This window comes from Solea senegalensis, linkage group LG2 (assembly GCF_019176455.1).
Source record: "Solea senegalensis isolate Sse05_10M linkage group LG2, IFAPA_SoseM_1, whole genome shotgun sequence".
NCBI lineage: Eukaryota > Metazoa > Chordata > Actinopteri > Pleuronectiformes > Soleidae > Solea > Solea senegalensis.
The window spans coordinates 6,007,979-6,027,100 of NC_058022.1; the positions used below are offsets into that span (position 1 = coordinate 6,007,979).

The 19,122-nt window shown below is 41.2% G+C and overlaps 1 protein-coding gene across 3 annotated transcripts in view; it reads right to left on the reverse strand.

The window, feature by feature from the left end:
* Window positions 1–8,710: 8,710 nt before the first annotated feature.
* Window positions 8,711–19,122, reverse strand: part of slc4a3 (solute carrier family 4 member 3) — a 30,425-nt gene continuing 20,013 nt past the window's right edge. For all 3 annotated transcript variants that reach the window (XM_044018622.1, XM_044018623.1, XM_044018624.1), the window contains 13 exons: window positions 18,487–18,592; window positions 17,749–17,933; window positions 16,770–16,989; window positions 16,080–16,295; window positions 15,835–15,983; window positions 15,541–15,735; window positions 15,178–15,369; window positions 14,994–15,083; window positions 14,737–14,903; window positions 14,398–14,651; window positions 12,896–13,065; window positions 11,942–12,115; window positions 8,711–10,486 (listed from right to left, as the gene is read on the reverse strand). In XM_044018622.1, the coding sequence (XP_043874557.1) occupies window positions 10,409–10,486; window positions 11,942–12,115; window positions 12,896–13,065; window positions 14,398–14,651; window positions 14,737–14,903; window positions 14,994–15,083; window positions 15,178–15,369; window positions 15,541–15,735; window positions 15,835–15,983; window positions 16,080–16,295; window positions 16,770–16,989; window positions 17,749–17,933; window positions 18,487–18,592 (2,196 nt within the window). In that variant the 3' untranslated portion in view covers window positions 8,711–10,408. The remainder of the gene's footprint in view (window positions 10,487–11,941; window positions 12,116–12,895; window positions 13,066–14,397; window positions 14,652–14,736; window positions 14,904–14,993; window positions 15,084–15,177; window positions 15,370–15,540; window positions 15,736–15,834; window positions 15,984–16,079; window positions 16,296–16,769; window positions 16,990–17,748; window positions 17,934–18,486; window positions 18,593–19,122) is intronic.

The window sequence follows — 19,122 nt, forward strand, 5'->3', positions numbered from 1 at the left end:
ATAATTTGGTTGGGATGTGACCTTCTATCGCAAAGTTATAAGAGTTTTGTTGCCTGTGGCGAAACATTAAAATTTTCACCAAATTTGCCGGCCCCTTACTCTTACGCCATAATACCTATTGAAAAGATTTTGATACCTTTGGATCCTCAACTTGTCCAAAGTGACCTCACCAAGTTTGAAGGTGATCCCATGAAAGTTCTAGGACAACTCTGTTCAAATATCATTGGTGCAAAATGGCCAAAATCAGCAAAGCATTTACTTTCAATCCAAGATGGCGGCTTTCCTGTTCGTTTTAGAGCATAGGCTACGCTGACTTTTTTGACCGGCCCGACTTAAGGAAGGCGTGTACCAAGTTTCGTGCATGAACATTAAACGTGCTCCTCAGGACCACAAGTTTTAGGGGTTGGAGCAGTTTTTTGGCCCGTCCACTTTCACCAGGGGGCACTGATTTTGACTTGAAATATTTTCACATAGGTTTGTTCAGGGCCAGACTATCAACAATCCTAGCAAGTTTGGCTCAGATTGGACCAGGATTGGCAAAGTTGTGACAGTTTTTATTTTTTTGTATTTTCTACCACCACCAGGAGGCGCTGTTTTCAAAATTTATTGTTTTCGGCAATATAGTCGCCTTCAGCAACTACCCATTATCAATCATAGGAAGTTTGGTTGGGATTGGATCTTCCATCGCAAAGTTATAAGAGTTTTGCTTTTTGTTGTGAAAATTAGGAATTTACACCCACTTTGGCGCCCCCTATCTCGTACACCATGAGACATTTTAAAAAACTTTTGATAACTTAAGCTCCTCAACTGGTTCACAGTGACCTAACCGAGTTTAAAGGTGATCGCACAAGAACTCTAGGATTAATTCCTTCAAATACCAGAGGTCATATTGTCTCCGTCACCAGGGGGTGCTGTTTTTGAAAGTGAATATTTTCATATAGACGTCTTCAGGGCTGGACTATCATCAATCCTAGCAAGTTTGGTTCAGATTGGACTAGGATTCGCAAAGTTGTAGCAGTTTGTTTTTTTGTCGCAAAAATCCGACTTCGCATCATTACCATGGCAACATCATGTAACTCTACACCATCATATTGAGCATGCATCATCTACCTTGTGTTGAGGGTGATTTTTACCAATTTTGAGTTTGATACGATAATCTCTGTAAAAGTTATTCCCGAAATTGTAAAAGTAACTTTTTTTTTAAATTTTCTTCCACCACCAGGAGGCGATGTTTACAAACTTGACAGTTTTTGCATAGGCCTCTTCAGCAAGGGCCCATCATCAATCGCCACAAGTTTAGTTAAGATCGGACCTTCTATCGCAAAGTTATAAGAGTTTTGTTGACTGTGGCGAAAATCTTAAATTTTCACCAACTTTGACGCCCCCTTTCTCGTACGCCATGATACTTATTAAAAAGTTTTCAGGAACTTTAGATCCTCAACTTGTCCACAGTGACCTCACCAAGTTTGAACGTGATTCCATGTAAGCTCTGGGACAAGTTCGCTCAAATACCGATGGTGCGAAATGGCCAAAATCGCCTCTGTTTTGGCGTGCAATCCAAGATGGCGTCCTTCCTGTAGGATTCACAGGGAAGTTGTCATCGACTTTTTTGACCGTCCCGACCTCATGAACATGTGTGCCAAGTTTCGTTCATGTACGTTAAACCAGAGAGCAGATGACCTAATAGAAGTTTTTTGCGTCAGTTTTTAGCCCCGCCCTCTTCCATTTTTTGACGCACATTCCTTGAAACATTGATATACTCATAGTATATTAAGTCAAAATTTGACAAAAAGTCATAGTATAGTATATTTAGTATAGTATGTCAGAATTTGACAAAAAAGTCATAGTATAGTATGTCGTCCAAAATGTGCTAAAAAGTTATAGTTCAGTATGTTGTCCAAAACGTGCTAAAAAAGTCCTACTTTAGTGTGTCATCCAAAATTTGACAAAAAAGTCATAGGATAGTATGTCGTCCAACGTTTGACAAAAAAGTCATAGTCTAGTATGCGTCCAAAATGTAACCAAAAATCATAGGTTAGCATGTCGTCCAAAATGTAACAAAAAGTCATAGTTTAGTATGTCGTCCAAAATGTGCCAAAAAAGTCATAGTTTAGTATGTTGTCCAAAATGTTACAAAAAAGTAAGTTACCTCAATGGAAATTTAAGAAGAAAACGTAAAACAATTTTAACTCACTGGGCGGTTTGAGGTCATTTGTTGAACAAGATAAACATGTATACTTTGGCATATAGTTAATTTTCACCACCATTTTTTTTGCTGACAGATGGCGTTGACTGCAACGTTGCTGGCCCTTGTTTTCATCTGGACAGGTAAGCTGTATTCTAGCCTCATCCACTTATGTGACTTGCTAAAGCTCAAAACAAGTTCAGTTCAAGTTTGCTAGGTTAGCTTAGCATTTAATACCCCACGGCAAATGACTGTTTTATGTTTATTAAATTGACTGCATCTGGAGTTCGTCTCAGAGGATATTTGGGCTATATTTGTCCCACGACTGACCAGGCACTGGCTTTTTTCCTGTTCTCTCAGCAAGAGATATTTATACACTCTTTGGTCCATTGAGACCAAATGAGAAACAAATTTTCATGTAACGCTACTTGCTACACATGTGGTGAACCTTTACCTCCGGTTGTGTGTGAGTGAGAGGGCAAATAAAACATTTACTTCCTCTGAACTTTGACTTCACACAATATTGACATCACAGTTTCAACCAATAGCATTGGTGTTTGCATGGTTGGCCTCACTTGGCTGAGGTGAGTGAAGATGGACGAGACCCTAATATTAGCTGTGTCTAAACATGTCCCAACTCTTCTAAATTATAAATCTGTGTAGCACATATTGTTTTGATTAAACACACAATAATGATTACAAATATTGACGATTAACTAACTGGTCTAGCTTAATTTACTGAATGAGTATCTAACAGACATTGCTATTTTTGGGTGTCTTGAATATGATCGGGATTGATGATTGTTTTCTTGTCCTTTTCTCCAGGAATGGCTGTCAAATATGTTCCCCCATGTGACGAGCTCAGCTTTCAGAGCAATGTTCACATCTGCCTGTCAGAGTTCAACAAGAGCATGGAGATGAGTGGCTATCATGACAGCTGCCCGTGGCCTACCGTGAAAGGGTGAATTTTAAGCGTTTCTTAATGGTTGTTTTTAAAGATAAATTACCTGTATCCAAACCATTTTTTTAAAAAACAACAATTGTTGTACAGTAATAAAGCAAATATTTGAAAAAGATTAAACACAAACAATACAAAAACATGAGACACACACAGCTCAGTCTAACCCTAACGCTGCCTGCTTTTGGGAGCCACAACGAAGGCCCGATCTCCACGTGAGTGTCAGCTTTGTTTTTGGGACGCCCAAGAGCAGCTGGTGACCGTGGGAAAAATCAGATACTTCCCCATTTCCTGGTTACAAGTGGCACAGTTAAAAATAAAAGTCATCAGTTAATGAAAACAATGCACTTATGACTAGTATAAACAGGCTCTCAGTTACTGTATTCCACCCTAAATCCTCTTCACGACAAAATGCTTGTGAGATTGATGCTGGTTTAGACAGCCTACTGAACCAGCCTCACAAAAGTGGAACTGTTCAAGTGTCGGAAGTGCAGAAGTGTCTGTTGATCATCTAACTTCTTTTTTAATTATTATTGTTATTATTATTATTATCATTATTATTATCATTGCTGGTCTTCTCTGCAGCATCTACAACAATCTGAAAGTTTGCGTGGAGGCCTTGAGGGATAAGACTTGGTGTAAACAACATGGGTCTCTGCTAGACAACGTCTACCTGCCGGTGCATCAGACGTACTTCTATCTCTGTGGACAGCTCCGTGACCCCCCACTCATGACTGCCATCATGTTAATAGCACCTTGTATTATTGTCACGCTCTGTATGCCCTGCTTCTGTCTTCTTCTCAACCATAGCTAGAAATTGTTGTGTATGTGTATGTAACACACTGTGGTATTTTGCTTTCAGAAAGTAGAAAATGTACTGTGTTTGTCTTTAAATTATAACTACATGTATGCAAACCCCATTCAAACCTGCTATTTGACATCCACCCGATCACAAATGGATTGTACATAGAAAGTGGATGTAAATGTTCTGGTTGCGAAAGAGGTCTTAAGATTTGACCAGTGGCATGTCAGTGTTGAAACCAGACGTTCACAGCAGGCACAAACAAAATCAGCATTGTGTGCTGCTGAAGAACACCTGAAACTAGCCACGGAGACCGTTGACTACTCATGAAAATGTTTACCAAGTTCCTTTCCCTTAGAAATCCATTGAATGTCTAAGGGATTGTCTTTTTGCAACCAGTGGCGTTGCCCCCTGGTGGCTAACTGTTACTTTGGAACAACTTCCTGGGATTCACTTTCCAAACGGGAAGACTATGAACATTTTAACAGTCCGTGGCTAAGTTTGTAAAATGTGGTAGTATTTTTGAAAAACTGTGGCACTAGTAGGGGGGCGGGACCTCATTCCCAGAATGTAAACAGTGTCCGCCATCTCTACATGGAGTCATAGACCAGCGCAGTGCATCTGCAATATTGCTAATTTGTTTACCTGATTTCCATTTGATCATTTTGTGTTTCTTCTTTTTTTGAATGTCAAACTTTGTGTTCTCTGTAAACAGAAAATTTGACTGTCTGAGTTCTTTGAGGCAAATTTCTAAACTTTCTGGAACACATTTTTGTTCTCCATGGTCAGGCCCACCTTAACGATTGACTTCACTGTTTTACATCAGCTTCACAGACGTGTATGTGACACACTTGTAAGGAACACTATAAGAACTAACCATGATTCTGAAGGATTAGGATTCTGTTTGTTCTTACAAACACATGATAAATATTTATTCCAGACAAAGAAACAACAACATTTTACAGTTTTTTGAACAGTTTCTGACAACTCATTTAAATGGCATATCAAGACTTAAGAATGGCCGTCTGTGCTTTTAAAGAGGTTTCAAATCATGGCAACTGCAGCTTTACCATATGAATATTGACATTTTTGCTTACTTTAGCTTCATGGATACAATAAGCAGGATTTTTCCATTTTTTTCCCATCTCCTCTTAGTAGAGTGATTGTTACTCCTGAAGTGGCAACATCATTTTAAGCCACAAAGAAACCTAAAAGAAACAAAAACAGTAAACAAAATCATAAAAAACAAAGGGGTCCATGTTGGCCGTGAGTTCAAAACATGAATAATTTAATAACCTGCAGATGAAACTCAATAATCAGTTATTTTCCCAGCAATCTTGCCTACTGTGCTTTTAAATGAGTATGAAACTTACAATAAAAAAACACTTGTGGCATCCTCGTAATTTGTCACAGATTAACAATAATATAAAATATATAACATTTATAAGGGCAGTATTTTATTTACAGTAAAGTACACGTGTTGACCAAAGCTCTAGGAAACAATGGAGTTATACAGCCATTATTGTCATGATGTTGAAAATATAAGCCTTTTATCTGGCTAGTTAAACAGTGGAAAAAACCTTAGGCAATTTTCCATCTTAGAAAACTCTAAAAGTTTCATTTTTCTTGGCTCAAAGCGGTGACGTTGAATTAGGGGGAGGTTGAAAAACAACAGAACCTCCGATTGAGTGGGTGGTCCGACCCGCTACCGAAAGGCGACAAAAAACGTTAGATCATCAGTCAGAACATTTCGAGGGTCAGAAAAACAGCTTTTCCCCCTCTTCGCCTCGCGTGTTCCGACGTCCGGCGTTGCAGACGGGGCCGAGCATCTGCACAGCACACCTTTTATTATGTCAAATAACAAATGGAAATACTGAAAGGATGTTTTGCTATGTATACGCTGGCCAGCTCCGTCTGGGTTATGGCCTACTCCAACACGCCGATCCTTGTGAAAACAGAAGCACGTGGACATGTTGAACAGCTTTAACCAGACTCGTGTTCTCTGAAAACATCTGGACTCAAACCATCAGGCCCTTGTGACCCCTTTATCTCGGCAAATCCATCCACTGGAGTTACATGGCAGATGCCGAGCCACAACTCCTCTGGCTAATTTTGTATCATATAACAAAATGTTATGATAGTTTCCAGTAGCTTTCCGTCATATCTTTATTTATCTTAACATTGGATTTTTTTATTCATGTCGTGCTACATTTCCATGGATGTTAATTCACAACAGAACTGTGCATTGTTATTAAACCTTCGGTCCTTTGTACGTCAACTGTGATGCGAATAAACAGCACAAAATTACGCCAGGACCAGAAAAATATTGTGAGGTTTTTGTGAAATATTGTGAGGTTTTGACAAATAGTATGTAAATCAAATCATAAATCAACACACAAAAACATGTACAAAGGGCTTTAGAAACTACCCAAAATACAGGTCATGTCTTTTGGAGGTTTGTCTGGATATTTGACAAACCTAACCACGTGGTTTTCCAAATAGTTACACGCTGCATAGTGAGATTTTAAAGGCTAATAACAATTCTTTTTTAGAAAACTTAATTCCTGTTTGAGGTGAAATATAAATTTGAAACAAGGTCGGGACACTATGACACAGAAATGCTCTAAATTAATAAATGTTCACGTTATAAAAATCTAACCCTCAGTTTATTAAAGTCCCGACAAAGGGCCCTGTGCACTTACTGTACATCTACACATGATCTGTCACGAGCACTCACAGCATCCAAACCCTAAGTGGTCAATTAAAATTGTTGGTGGTCACTTATAGTAGCTTTCCATAAATTGGAATCAGCTTTGCCAAATCCGACGGGGAAAGTGCACGTGCCTTTAAAATGTCACGAACACAGTGGGGGCCCAAATATAATGGAGGAAAAATTCCCACCCCCCCCTGCTCTTTGGAAAAACCGGAAACATAAACGCGTGGTTGAAAAGGTCCATTAACAACGCAGGCCGTTTTCAAATGAAAGTGCTTCGCGGCCGCTAATGCGAAGCACATTCGGCGACTCGTTACTGCCCCGCGCCGCCAGAACGAGGCGCAGACTCCGGCAGGTGTATGCTTCACATCAAAGTCAAGCTTCAAGTGGACGCCTGAGGGGGAGGGGGGCGGGGCTCGGGCAGTTTAAATTCCATGTCACTTCACTAGAGTAAACACATTCTTCTTCTTTTCTTTTCTACAACCAGGAATGTCTGCCACATATTTGATGATACACAGCAAGTGTTGGATTGCCTTGACCGCTTTATGTACACACACACACACAAACACACACACACAGGAAAACAAAACAAAAAAACAACAAACTAAAGGGTTGGTAAGTAATATTTACAGATCCAAGGTCAGTTTCCCCTGAGACAGAAGTCTTGTATGGCTTGTAATCTAGGACATGGTTACGTAAAATAAAATAAATCTCACGGTTGGCATACTGTACTGTACACACTGTATACATCCTAACACACTGCTGACCCTTTTATTTTTAGAATGTCAAAGTTTGTTCTTCATTTTCAAGCACTTGGTCGTGTGCCAGCATCAACAAAATCATCTAAATGGAGGAAAAAAGAAAACTATTTTTGTACTATCTACAGAAACCACTTCTGCTGCCACGCAGTATCTCCTCACTGACTGATTTTACACTTCTTGCTACTGCAGATGCAATAATACATGTGTGAAATTAAAGGGGATAAAACACTGAGGATATTTTAGCATACTGTCATCTTTTCTTTGTGGAAGAGGATTAGGGCCATAAAATACATTTTAAAAAAGTCTGAGAATTCTAGGATTATGAAATTTCAGATTACAATCAGAACGCTGTTTTTTTTCCCTCAGAATTTTAATCACTTAATTCTTCAAAAAAAACTCTGAACACTGACTTCAATCACATTTTGACTCTAATCTTAGAATTAAAAAATATTGGAAACAAAAAATATATATAAAACAGCTTGAACTTTTTCACCAGAATTTTTGACTTTACAAACAGTTTGACTTTAATCTAAGAATTATAAAATATTGGAAACTAAATTGAAAAAAAAACCCCATTGAATTCTGAGATTGAAAAAGAAAAAAATCAGGATTTCATCTCAGAATTCTGACATTTTTCTGACAATCTTTTCTCCCTTTTTCTCTCAGAATACCAAAAGTCAGAAGTTTGGAGACTTTTTTTGTTTCCAAAATTGTATTTACGTGGCCCTAACTCTCTTCCGTAGAATCCATACTACGACGTTGTTGTTTCAGCTCCATATCAGAGGAAATATGTCTCCCTTCTACTACAAAACGACCTGTAAATGTAAATCATATGACCCGTCATGTGCACCGCCCATGCTCATGTTGGTGTAAACAATCGTAATTAATCTGCAACTATTTTATTTATTGATTCATCTGTCCAAGTGTGAAAATATCCCCACGCAAGGTCATTCTCCCCGTTACCGATGTTCTTGTCGGACAGTGCAACCACCAACGGCGGACATCACATCACCATCACTTTAGCCACGTCTTGTATCTACGAACCTCTAATAACTCCAGCACAGAGTGTCAGATCAACCCAATATCAAGCAGAGTCCCAGTAAAACCAGATCCATGTCTCTGTCTTATGAACATTTGAGCCATTCTGAATCCAAAGTAGCTCTTTTTTAACAAAACATGTTTTCTGTGCAGCAGGAGTGAGGTTTCTGAGAACCACTTCAGTCCTGTAATGGCTTCGCAGTATAGGAGGTGAAAACTATCTCATGGTATTTCAAAAAAACACCTCAGAGCACAGATGGTACATTATAATTCCAAGTTCACAGTCTCACTGTACAATGCGTCATTCATACATTCTGCCAACACTCAACTGTTCCCCAGCAATTTTAGTATGTCTATGTTTGCTTAGTTTCTATGCTTTTCCTGTGAACTGTGTTATTCTGAAATGCGCACATCACAGAGAAACGTCTCGCAGAAAAGACCAAAGAATGCACAAATTAGCACATATTTTCTATTTGAGCTTAATACACTTTGAGCTAAAAAAATGACCAGTGTGTAGTATTTAGTGACACCTAGGGGTCACTTTAGAGTAATATAAAGGCATGTTCGGACACTAAATAAATATGTTTATTTACTTATTTATTAATTTTCAATTGATAGACCCCACTAAATTCCACACACTGCATCTTTAAAAGGGATAGTTCTGAGGACTTGTCCAGAGCCGGACACTCACTCGCGCTAAAACTAGCATTTTTTGCTCGTGGGGGACACAGGAATCGCTAATCGGTAAATGTGAACAAAGGATTTGAAAAACAGAAGTCACAAGATGATGTCTTTGAACTTACTGAAGACGGCAGCAGTGGATTCATATACCTAAATAGCTGATTCTCTATAGGCTCTTTGGTGCAGGAGAGTGAGCAGTTTACAGATTGAGTAGTATTCTAAAGAAATTGTAGATTGAAAACAGGATTAAATTCAAAGATTAAAGTCAGAATTTTGACTTCAGATAACACCCAATTCTCCTTCTGTCTCTGACTGACAGTTGTCTCATCAGTGAGAGCAAGTGTCCGCCTTTGGGGTGGGTCAATCAATACCTGACACACACACACACACACACACATCAGAACACCGGAATTATCCCGTTCAGTGATCCGTAGTCTAAACATTGCTGAGGATTCGGTGCAGCGGCGTTTAGTGTAATAGGCGTGAAATAAATATTGTAGGACAGAGTAGAAAAATAAGGTTCGCTATGTAGTTTTACATCCAAGGTCATACTATTAAGGGCAGTGGACTGGTATGTTGGGAATCTAACACCTAACAAAGTCTCAAAGAGAGTAACAAAGAGGTTCTGCTCTCAGGAGGAGACAAGTATCTGCCAATCCACTGTGGTCCACTTGACGAAAAATGTTGTCATCCAAGCATAAAAGAGCAACCTGAACTCTGTACGTATCAGATGTCCGTTTGTAGAATGCAAAACTGGCGCCGAGCCTCATGTTATTATGAATGGACCTGCAGGCCAGAACGTGCACTCACAACTCTCTGCCGACACGGAACACAGAGAGAACGACGAGACCTCTAGAGATGAAATGAAAGCCAAAGTGCTTATTACGCAATGTCTGTACATACAGAAATATTGAACTTCTTGTTCAGTAGCAGTGGCAGTGGAATTGACGATAAGTGAGGAAACTGACTACGTATCCCACTTTCAGTCAAAGGTCACCATCATCATTGCACATATGCCCAGAACCTGCACAGTAAGTTAAAGGGATAGACAGGACACAAAGTGGGATTAAGTGTTTGTGTGAGTTTGGTGTTTTCCCATCTTTCACTTCAGAGGCTAACTCAACGCGGCCACCTACATCTAACATCAGGTGTAGTCAGAGTGGAATAAACTATTTCATCTATGTTACAAACACCATTTTGGTAACTGCACTGTTCTCTCTGGTCAAAGCTCGGGCATGGAGAGCGCCCGCTTGTTGCATCCATTTGAAATTCATACAAGCATGTGGATCTCGTTGTACTCATCCCGGCCGTCCTCGTCGAAGTTGGGAGAATCCTCGTCACAGTCGAGCTGTAAAAAAAGAAAAAAAGAGAAATGATCTTTAATTAGTTTGATCTAAAGAGTCAAAACATTCCAAAACTTGTCATTAAAGAGCTCAACTTCTGTTCGACATGAAACTCAAACTCACCGAGGCCCAGAGAGAGCCACTCAGCCCTAAACAAAAGCAACAACAACAAAAAAAAATCTACTTTATTGCGGTCCAAAGCTCAGTTTGCAGAAGATTTTCACTGAACCCGCGGGGATCAGTTTCACGAGGGCCCTCACAATCAAAGATAAACCAGTTAAGACACAAGAGAGGCGAGATCCATGCCCTGAAGGCCACCAGATACCCAGCCCTGCCTTTGATCCGTCATTCTGTCTCTCGACTACATTTTTTATAAAAAATGTTGGATCTTTCTGAAGAACTGATCCTGAAATATTCCAGGGTGGATCTTGACTTGTACCCAAATGAAGGGATTAAGTATTGATTTGATGACTGAACATATTTTCAATAATTACATTTCAACATTCATGTGTTTTTTGTTATTGTTTTTTTTCTACATGTCTGTTTTCTTTAGCTTATTGTGCTGTAGATAGTTTTTTTCCCCACATTTGTGAATTGCTGCCCCTAGAGGCCAAGGATTATACTGCATGCAATTATGCTTCTTAGTGAAGGATTATAATCTGATCACTCTTTGACCTCTCTGCACAGGAAGGCATGAGCTCGAATGCATTTGGGTGTTTTTTTTTTTTTAATGCTTTGAGCTTGAAAATTAAAAGGTGTTTTTAGCTTTTCAAGCATCTGTGACACTGATGTTTTTTCATGTCAATCCATGTGACTACCCAGTTTAGTTTGTGTGTCAACGTGAGAGGGCAGGAATTAAAACACAATCGTGTTTGCAACTTAACATGGGTTAACTTGTTTGCTTCAGAGTGAAGGGTCAAATGGTTCACGGATCTGACATCACAGTGTTCCAACTTCAGGAACGTTCCAGTTTGATTTCATTTGAAGGCAATTCCGCTGTGCTTTGACCTTTGGATGAACACACGGCACACGGTGGTCAAGCTGACAGCGGGGCTGTTTATTCTAGCTCCTGAAAAGCTGAACATTTTGGAAATAGAACGGCTTAAACCTGACAGCGATGACACGTGTGGGTTTAAAAGGATTAAACGAAAAAACATGAATCGGCTTCATCATCTTCTGCTTAGATCCCACAGCAAAAGTAATATTTGAATATGATTTTAAAAAATATTTGGACGAGAGAAGCTGTCCATGATCACACAGAAAATCACGAGGAATGTCAAAAGTCATGTTCACTTCTGGATTTTCTCGAAGAAATGTTAGTGTTAGGCAGCTACAAAAACACGCCAGCATCCATCTAATATTAAATGTGCTCGTAAAGTAAGTTCATTGAGAGTTTGCGGGATCACATGATCGTGGCACCGGCTCAAGCGGCCATGGAAGGCCTCCGCTGGCCAACTCACCGCCTGGAGCTCACGCTCCTGAAAGATCCTGGAGAGGACGAGGCGCCGCAGCGGCACCGTCATGATGAGGACAAAGGGGAACGCCAGGGAGGCCACGGTGGACTTCACTACCCACAGAGCCACGATGCACGCCAGCTGGATGATGGTGAACATGTTCATCCGCCATGTCTTCACCTGAGGCGACACATGTGGTCGGTTAATGGGTAGAAAAACCGAAAGACCATAGACCACAGTGCAGACCACAGTGCAGTCACGAACAGTGATTCTCAAAGACACATGCAGCACGCTCACTGACAATCTCTCCCCTGGTTTCTGGCTCCATCTAGTGGTCAATTCTGCATCTAAAGAGAGTTCTCCCACAGGGAGGTCAGTGGTTCAATCCCTGATTCTGACTGCTTTAATCGAATTTTGTAAAAATCCAGCAAATGCATCATCTGCTTATCAATAATATCGGTGTCGGCAGATATTTGGATTTCAAATATATTCTCAGATATTGGCATTATGGATTAACCCATTAACTGAAAAACCAGGGAATCATCAGAGGTCGAATCGCATTTTCGTCGGCGCCAAGGATGAACGAAGACATCGAGCAAACACAGTGATACAAAACAACACATGCAAAAGACATCATACAGTGTCATGCTGCGGGAGATTCCAAAATATTGTTGCACTAATAACACTCAAGTTTAGTCCTGGCACAAGGAACATGAAGGACTAACAAGTCATTAGATGGAGTTGAAGGAGCAGCAGAGTTTCTATGTAACAAAAGGATGTAATTTTCCACTAAGAGCTTTAAAAATAAACAGATGCCAGTGATTATTTCATCTCTCTCTCTGTCAGAGTGGGCCAAACAACTGTTTTTACACAGCACGCAGCGGTGAGCATCGTAGTTGTCAGCGGTCATTAATCTCATGACACGAGGGTAACGTAAACTCTCGCCGCTGCTTAGGTTACCTTAGTGACGTAGATGTGGTCGGGGTGATGCTTGGCCGGCGTGACCATAAGAGTGATGCGCTCATACAGCTGGATGCCAGTCAGAGATGTGACGCCCATGTACAGGAAGATACCAAAGAGCACAGCCAAGGGGATGAGGCGGAGCACATCGGTCATCACCATGGACATACCTGGAACGCACGGAGACGGGTCAAAGGTAAACGTTACATGTTGTGTGCAGTGATTCCATCTCATGACACAACGCGCCGTCGCTGCCGTTTATCCGACATGCATCCACGGTTCACGCAAGTTTTGAAACCGAATCCTCAAACATTTTCTTCAGTCAAATTCAAGATCAACAGTTGTCATGACTCATTAGCGATGGAAAAACAAACCGTGGCCAAGATTTATAAAACTTAATGGAAACAAGATATAAGTCAGTGGACTGTAACAATATCAGTGTCAGATACTGCATTAAGATCTGTTAACAGAAACTGACCCGTATGCGCGGGGATATACTCACCACATGAGGCACATTGTCATATAATATTTCCATTAGAATTCAAATAACAACAAAATTGAGTCATATTCCGGCATCAGACAGCCAGTTTAAACTTTGTCCATCTCAGTTTTTGTGATGTGATTGAAGGCACATGTGTTGGGGGAATATAAAGACCTCGAGAGGAACATTGAACCACTTAATCAACCCTTTTCTTAAGCCACAATCTTCTGCTATTGCTTCTTTGCTTGAACAGCTTTCTGCTGTTGCACACCATTTAGCACTCAAGTAATTACAGTATTTGTTGAAACAATGGTTCCCCCGGCCTCGCACAGCAGTGTATCCTAACAATTTACAGCCAGGAACTGTTGAGGCTTAAAAGCGTGCCAGAAATAACAGATTCTGGCACCGTTTTCGATAACCTGGTGCTTACTGAAGACCCATATTTCCAGCTGATTCTTTGGGAGGGAGAACCACGAGAAAGGCTCCTCGTTACCTGATGATGATGAATAAAATTGGGTTTAATGACTATGACATACAAATGTCATTCATCATAACAAACCTCTGACCCAGTGGTGTAGTCTATGGGATATGAAGGTACTTATGTATAATTAAAAATGCACAATGATACGTATCGACGCCGTTGTCTGCCAGAACTCGCACTCGAGAAATTTGTTTCTGAAAGGTTGGTCATTTTCATGAGAGAAGTAATTATGCACTGTGTTTGTAGGCAATTGTGCTGGTGGCCTGGCAACCCGTGCGCTGTGTTGAGTGTGTAGCTTTTTTGTCCTATGGTCGGGGTGGACTGAAACCGACACGCTTGACTCGTTTCCCTTTAATACTAGTAATATCTCACGCAGTATGATTTCATTTTGTAAAAAACAAACAAAGTGCATTGAAGATGTGGACTCAGCATGAGCTTACCGTCTGTGTGCTTCACTACAAACGCTATGCTATAATTGGTCATTTTATAGTCAATAACTGGCGCCCCCATCCCCTCTCTATCCCCGTCCTTTTCTCTCACCAACAAGCACGGACACGAGGAGCCCCGTCAGCCTCTGCTCTTTCACCTCCTGGATCATGGGTTTTTCACCAGGTGCCGTGGCCTTGCTCATGACCGTGAGCGCGTTGACGTGAGTGACTGAGCGAACGGTGGCCGCGGTGAGCCACGGCAGGCCGAAGAGGGGACAGATGGCACCCAGGATGACGATAAGCAGCAGATCCAAGTGGAAACCTGAGCCTTTAACCAGCCGGCGTTCCTTCTTACTGACTATCAAACTGAGAGAGAATGACAGGACAAAATATTAAGGAGGGAGGAAATTTCACGCCGTATGACCAGGGAAGATAATTATACTGAACGTACGAAGTGATCTGAGTTTCCATAAAGATGAGGATGAAGACGAGGAGTGCAGGTACAATACTTGCTCCCATCATCCAGGTTGGAAAAGGCTGTTTATCACCAAACGGACTGATGAACCAACCTCTCTTGTCAGGGGACGTGACTGAGAAGCCCGACGGCACATTGAGTTTCTAGAAATCAGAAAAAACATTATGTTTTTGAAGTGGCCAGAAAAGAAATTGCAGACAATAATACAACATTTGTTGACAGTTCGGTGTTACCTGTGTGTAAGTATCAGTAATGGAGTAATCCAGCAAAACTGAAACCAAAATTGAGATAGGGATTCCAAAGTCACCAATAATTCTTCTGGCCTGGGGACATCGAGGAAAACAAAGAGAAATAAAGATGTTACAAGGGTCTGAGATATCGAGTGTCTCACTTAGTTAGAGATTTGTAAAGACTTACCTTGCCACCCAAGAATCGACTGTTTCTGAACTTCCTGAGGAAGAAAGCGACAAAGAAAGTACCCATCATAAGAACCAGCGAGAGAAGAGCTGTGTTGGGCTGGTTGAAGATTGGGCCATCCAATTCTTGGAGCCCAGTAGCTGGAGTGAACTCGGTGGGGTACATTGTCAACAGCGGATGCTCCCTAAACACCTAGGAAAAAAGACAGGAGTCAAAATTACTCTTCCAGGAACTGACCTTTAACATGCAGGGCCAGGAAGTGGTTCAATCTTAAAATGATAAACAACATAATATGATTAATAGTAATCGTAAGATAGGAACATTTGCATAAAAAAAGTAAAAGGTGTGTGATCTAGAGTCAACCTTGATGAGCTTGGAGAAGGTCTCGTAGATGAAGATGAGGGAGATGAGGAAAGCGAAGATCTCTTGGGTGAAGGGTGAGATGTAGCGGACAAGGAAGCTGCCCTCTGCTGCCACGATCACTAGGACAATGATGATGAGCCAGAAACCGATCCACACCCGACCAGTCAGATACTCAAAGTTTTGAGCCTGACAGAACTGCGAGAAGTGTGAGAAGACGCACACAGTTACGGACACATTATGTACCACAACAACTGCAGTGTGCAATATTACTGTAACATGACCCAGATTAGACACCTTGTAGTAGGCTTCTTCAAACACCAGTAAAGGTCCTGAGAAGCCAATGATGAGGAGTGGCTGACCAGCAAGCAGCGAGAATATAACTCCAAGAGTGGCAGTCGAAACGATGAGCTCAGTCACTCCCATCATTCCCTCCGTTTTCTCTCCTGAGAGCGAAAAGAAAAACACACACACGCAGCTTTATTTACAAAACTGACAAATCTAATTCTCCTCATGTTGACTCGACCGCAGTTTCAGTTTACCCAGCAAGCCGCCAAAGGTTATGGTGGGTGACAGGGCCGCGAAGTAGATGAAGATGACGGCAGCAACGCACTGCATGTCCACGGCATCTTTTAAATCACTGACGTAATGTGGGTAGCGGCGGTGGATGTCGTGGATCAGGCCTCCGAACGGGATCCCGGAGCGCTTCAGCGGGTCCACCTCCTGGTCTTCGTCCGCCTCCTCCTCTGGACTCACCTCTAGAAGATTTGTACAGACTTTATTACATAAAGTATATTTCATCAGTTACTAGTTGTAGAGGTAGAAGTGGCAGTGAATGGTTAAAGCACAATGTGTCAAAAAAGGCGAGACTGCACCATCATGCAAACAAAGAGAGATGCTTTTTTTAATTATTATATTTATATTTTTACCTTGAGAGAACCAAGGACATGTTTTTTTACGGGGTGTCTTATTTTGGTGCTCTAGCAGCTGTTATGTGGGACGGGCCAGAATGCATGACACACAAATAAATACTGAGTAACTTACCACCTAACCAACTAACTGACTGGATTTTTCCTATTCTACAAATCCCACGCAAAAGAAACTTAAAGCAGCGAGTACATGACTAACTGGTTCCTCCTTGCATCACTTTGCAGAAGGTACATTCGTACGTTGTTGGACTAAAGCAGAATCAAGACGGAAGACGTCGGGCGTGGAGAGAATTAACAGCACACCTTTGTTGTCTTGCACCATTCCGCACGACGAGTGCTGCTTCTTGAGCTCTCGGTCTCTCCTCTTGCGCAGCATCTGCTTCTGGAAGTCGGCCACGGTTTTCAGGAGGTCCTTCCCCTCGATGTCCGAGGGCGGGATGACTATGCTGTAGTCCAGAAACTCGTTGATACCGTTCAGGAGGTCCTGCCGGTCGTCCGCAAAGTACGCCACCTCGTGGAAGTTCTACGACAAGTTATATATATGGACACATCAGCGTCAGAATGTATGTGATAAAATAGCAAGAGGACAAGAGTGCAATAGTTAAACATGGTGTCACATCATGAACACATTAGGCGAGTTGGGGGGGATTTTAGTCACCAACAAACAGCCTAAAAGTACTAGCAGAGAGGACCGCCTCTTAGCGGAGTTCTGGCTCCTGATTGGATTAAGTGCTGTGGGATACTGGAAAAGTTCCTGAGATTTACTGTCAGACCCATGTTATGCAGCAAACACTCAGAATTTTATAGAGTTTATTTTATAGGGATACTCAGCATCAGTCTTTTTTTTTTTGTAAATCATTGGATTATATATGTTCTTGGTGGGAGCAGAACATTGAACACACCATTGAAGCCTTATGTTTTTGAAATATAGCTTGGTGGTTCATAGAAGTTTGTGTTATTAGTATCGGTTTCAGAAGTATTCAGCTATTCCTTCTATTGAACACATGTTTTAATCAAAGACATTCACTGAAAGCAGCTTTTCAAGGACCAATATGGCATCTAGGGGTGAAGTCGCATACTACAACCTACTTTTTTTTCCCTCATTCTCCCAATCCAAGTATATAGGAAACTCTGGTGGCCTTCAGGTAACATAAAAACCTAAAAGCCCTACTTAGTCACTTCTAGACTTGACTTTCCCATTGTGCCCTAGTATAAAGACAGGCCAGGTCAGACACTCTCCTGTTCAGTGTTGTTTCCTCTGAGAGGAAGGTGGACATTTTACCTTGTCAGACATTAGAGTGGAGAAGGAACGGCCGATCTCGTGGTAGTCCATGCTGGCCTGACTGGGACCGAGTAAGACAAAAAGGAAGCGAACGGGGACAGGGACCTCCAGCACCGACTCCAGCAGCACAGCTTCGTTCAGCCTGACAAAGGCCATGGCTGGCTGCTCCAGAAACTCAACACAGCCTGAGAGGAAGAAATGGAAAAAAAAGGGAACACAAGATGCTTAGCTATTAGTGGTTTTCCACAACTCCGCATTGGGAGCACAAAATGTGATTGCACTTTGGCTAAAAGTGCATTCATCAACATTTCATTCTCACGTTTTCACAAGAGGAATAAATTTGCAGCATTTTGGCATACTTTGTAGCGTTAATTTGCCGTTAATGCCACATCAAGTCATCCTGCAGCTTCACAGTTTAAGAGTTTTCTGTGTCCTAAGGGAACGCAGCGAAACAGCTGCAAAGTGTTGATTTACAATAGCAACAGTAAAACACTACAAACTACAGCTGAAAACAATACAAAGCATACCAGGATACCATTCGTGGCAACAAAAAAAAAGGTTCTTGTGTTACTCTGATTTACTATTTTATATATTTGATCCAAACTAATTATGAATGCACAAAAGCAGCTTCATCTCGTCTCTGAACAGATTAAAAAAACAAATGAGAAAGAAAAAGACAGAAAAAAAAAGAAAGAATTCCTTTAACCAGTCTACTTTGTCAAACATCCCAGAGCTTACCAACCAAAACGATGACAGCTTCGGCATCTTTGGGAATCTTGGCGAGCAGTTTCAGGGATCTGGCTGCAGCTGGATTGCTCTCAGGAGGCAGAGGGTGGAGGGATTTCTTGGAGGAACACCAGTACAAAGATTATCCACATAATTCTTCCAACCAGTGTGCTGGGACATCATAATGTCTACATGGGACCACTTAAGTGAAATTATTGTGGGAATAGCAATGTTTAGTATGTATGAATGAAAAAAAAAAAAGATATTAATGCAATTCATTTTGCGCCCGCAAAGCCACATAACTTGCTTCTTTATGTTTGTTGATATGCTGTTTTAAATTTGGCAATATTTTAAACCATGGGGGGGGGCATTAAGTTTTCACGGTAAACGCATCAAGAAGCTTTACTGTAACTGGAAACACCTGTAAACGGACTGAAAACAAGTCAACACATGTGACCCAGGGAGACTTGTTTTCTCCCGACTTCAAGAACTAGCGACACCACTTCTGACTTCATGGAAGTTGTTACAAAGAACAATGTGACAGCCACAGGCCTTATATAAGGACTTTAGTGTAGTCATGCTTCATGGTTTATGGCCCAATTCTTAGGAGTTTTATTGTCCAAGAGGGCTCTTGTCAAAACTAGTTTA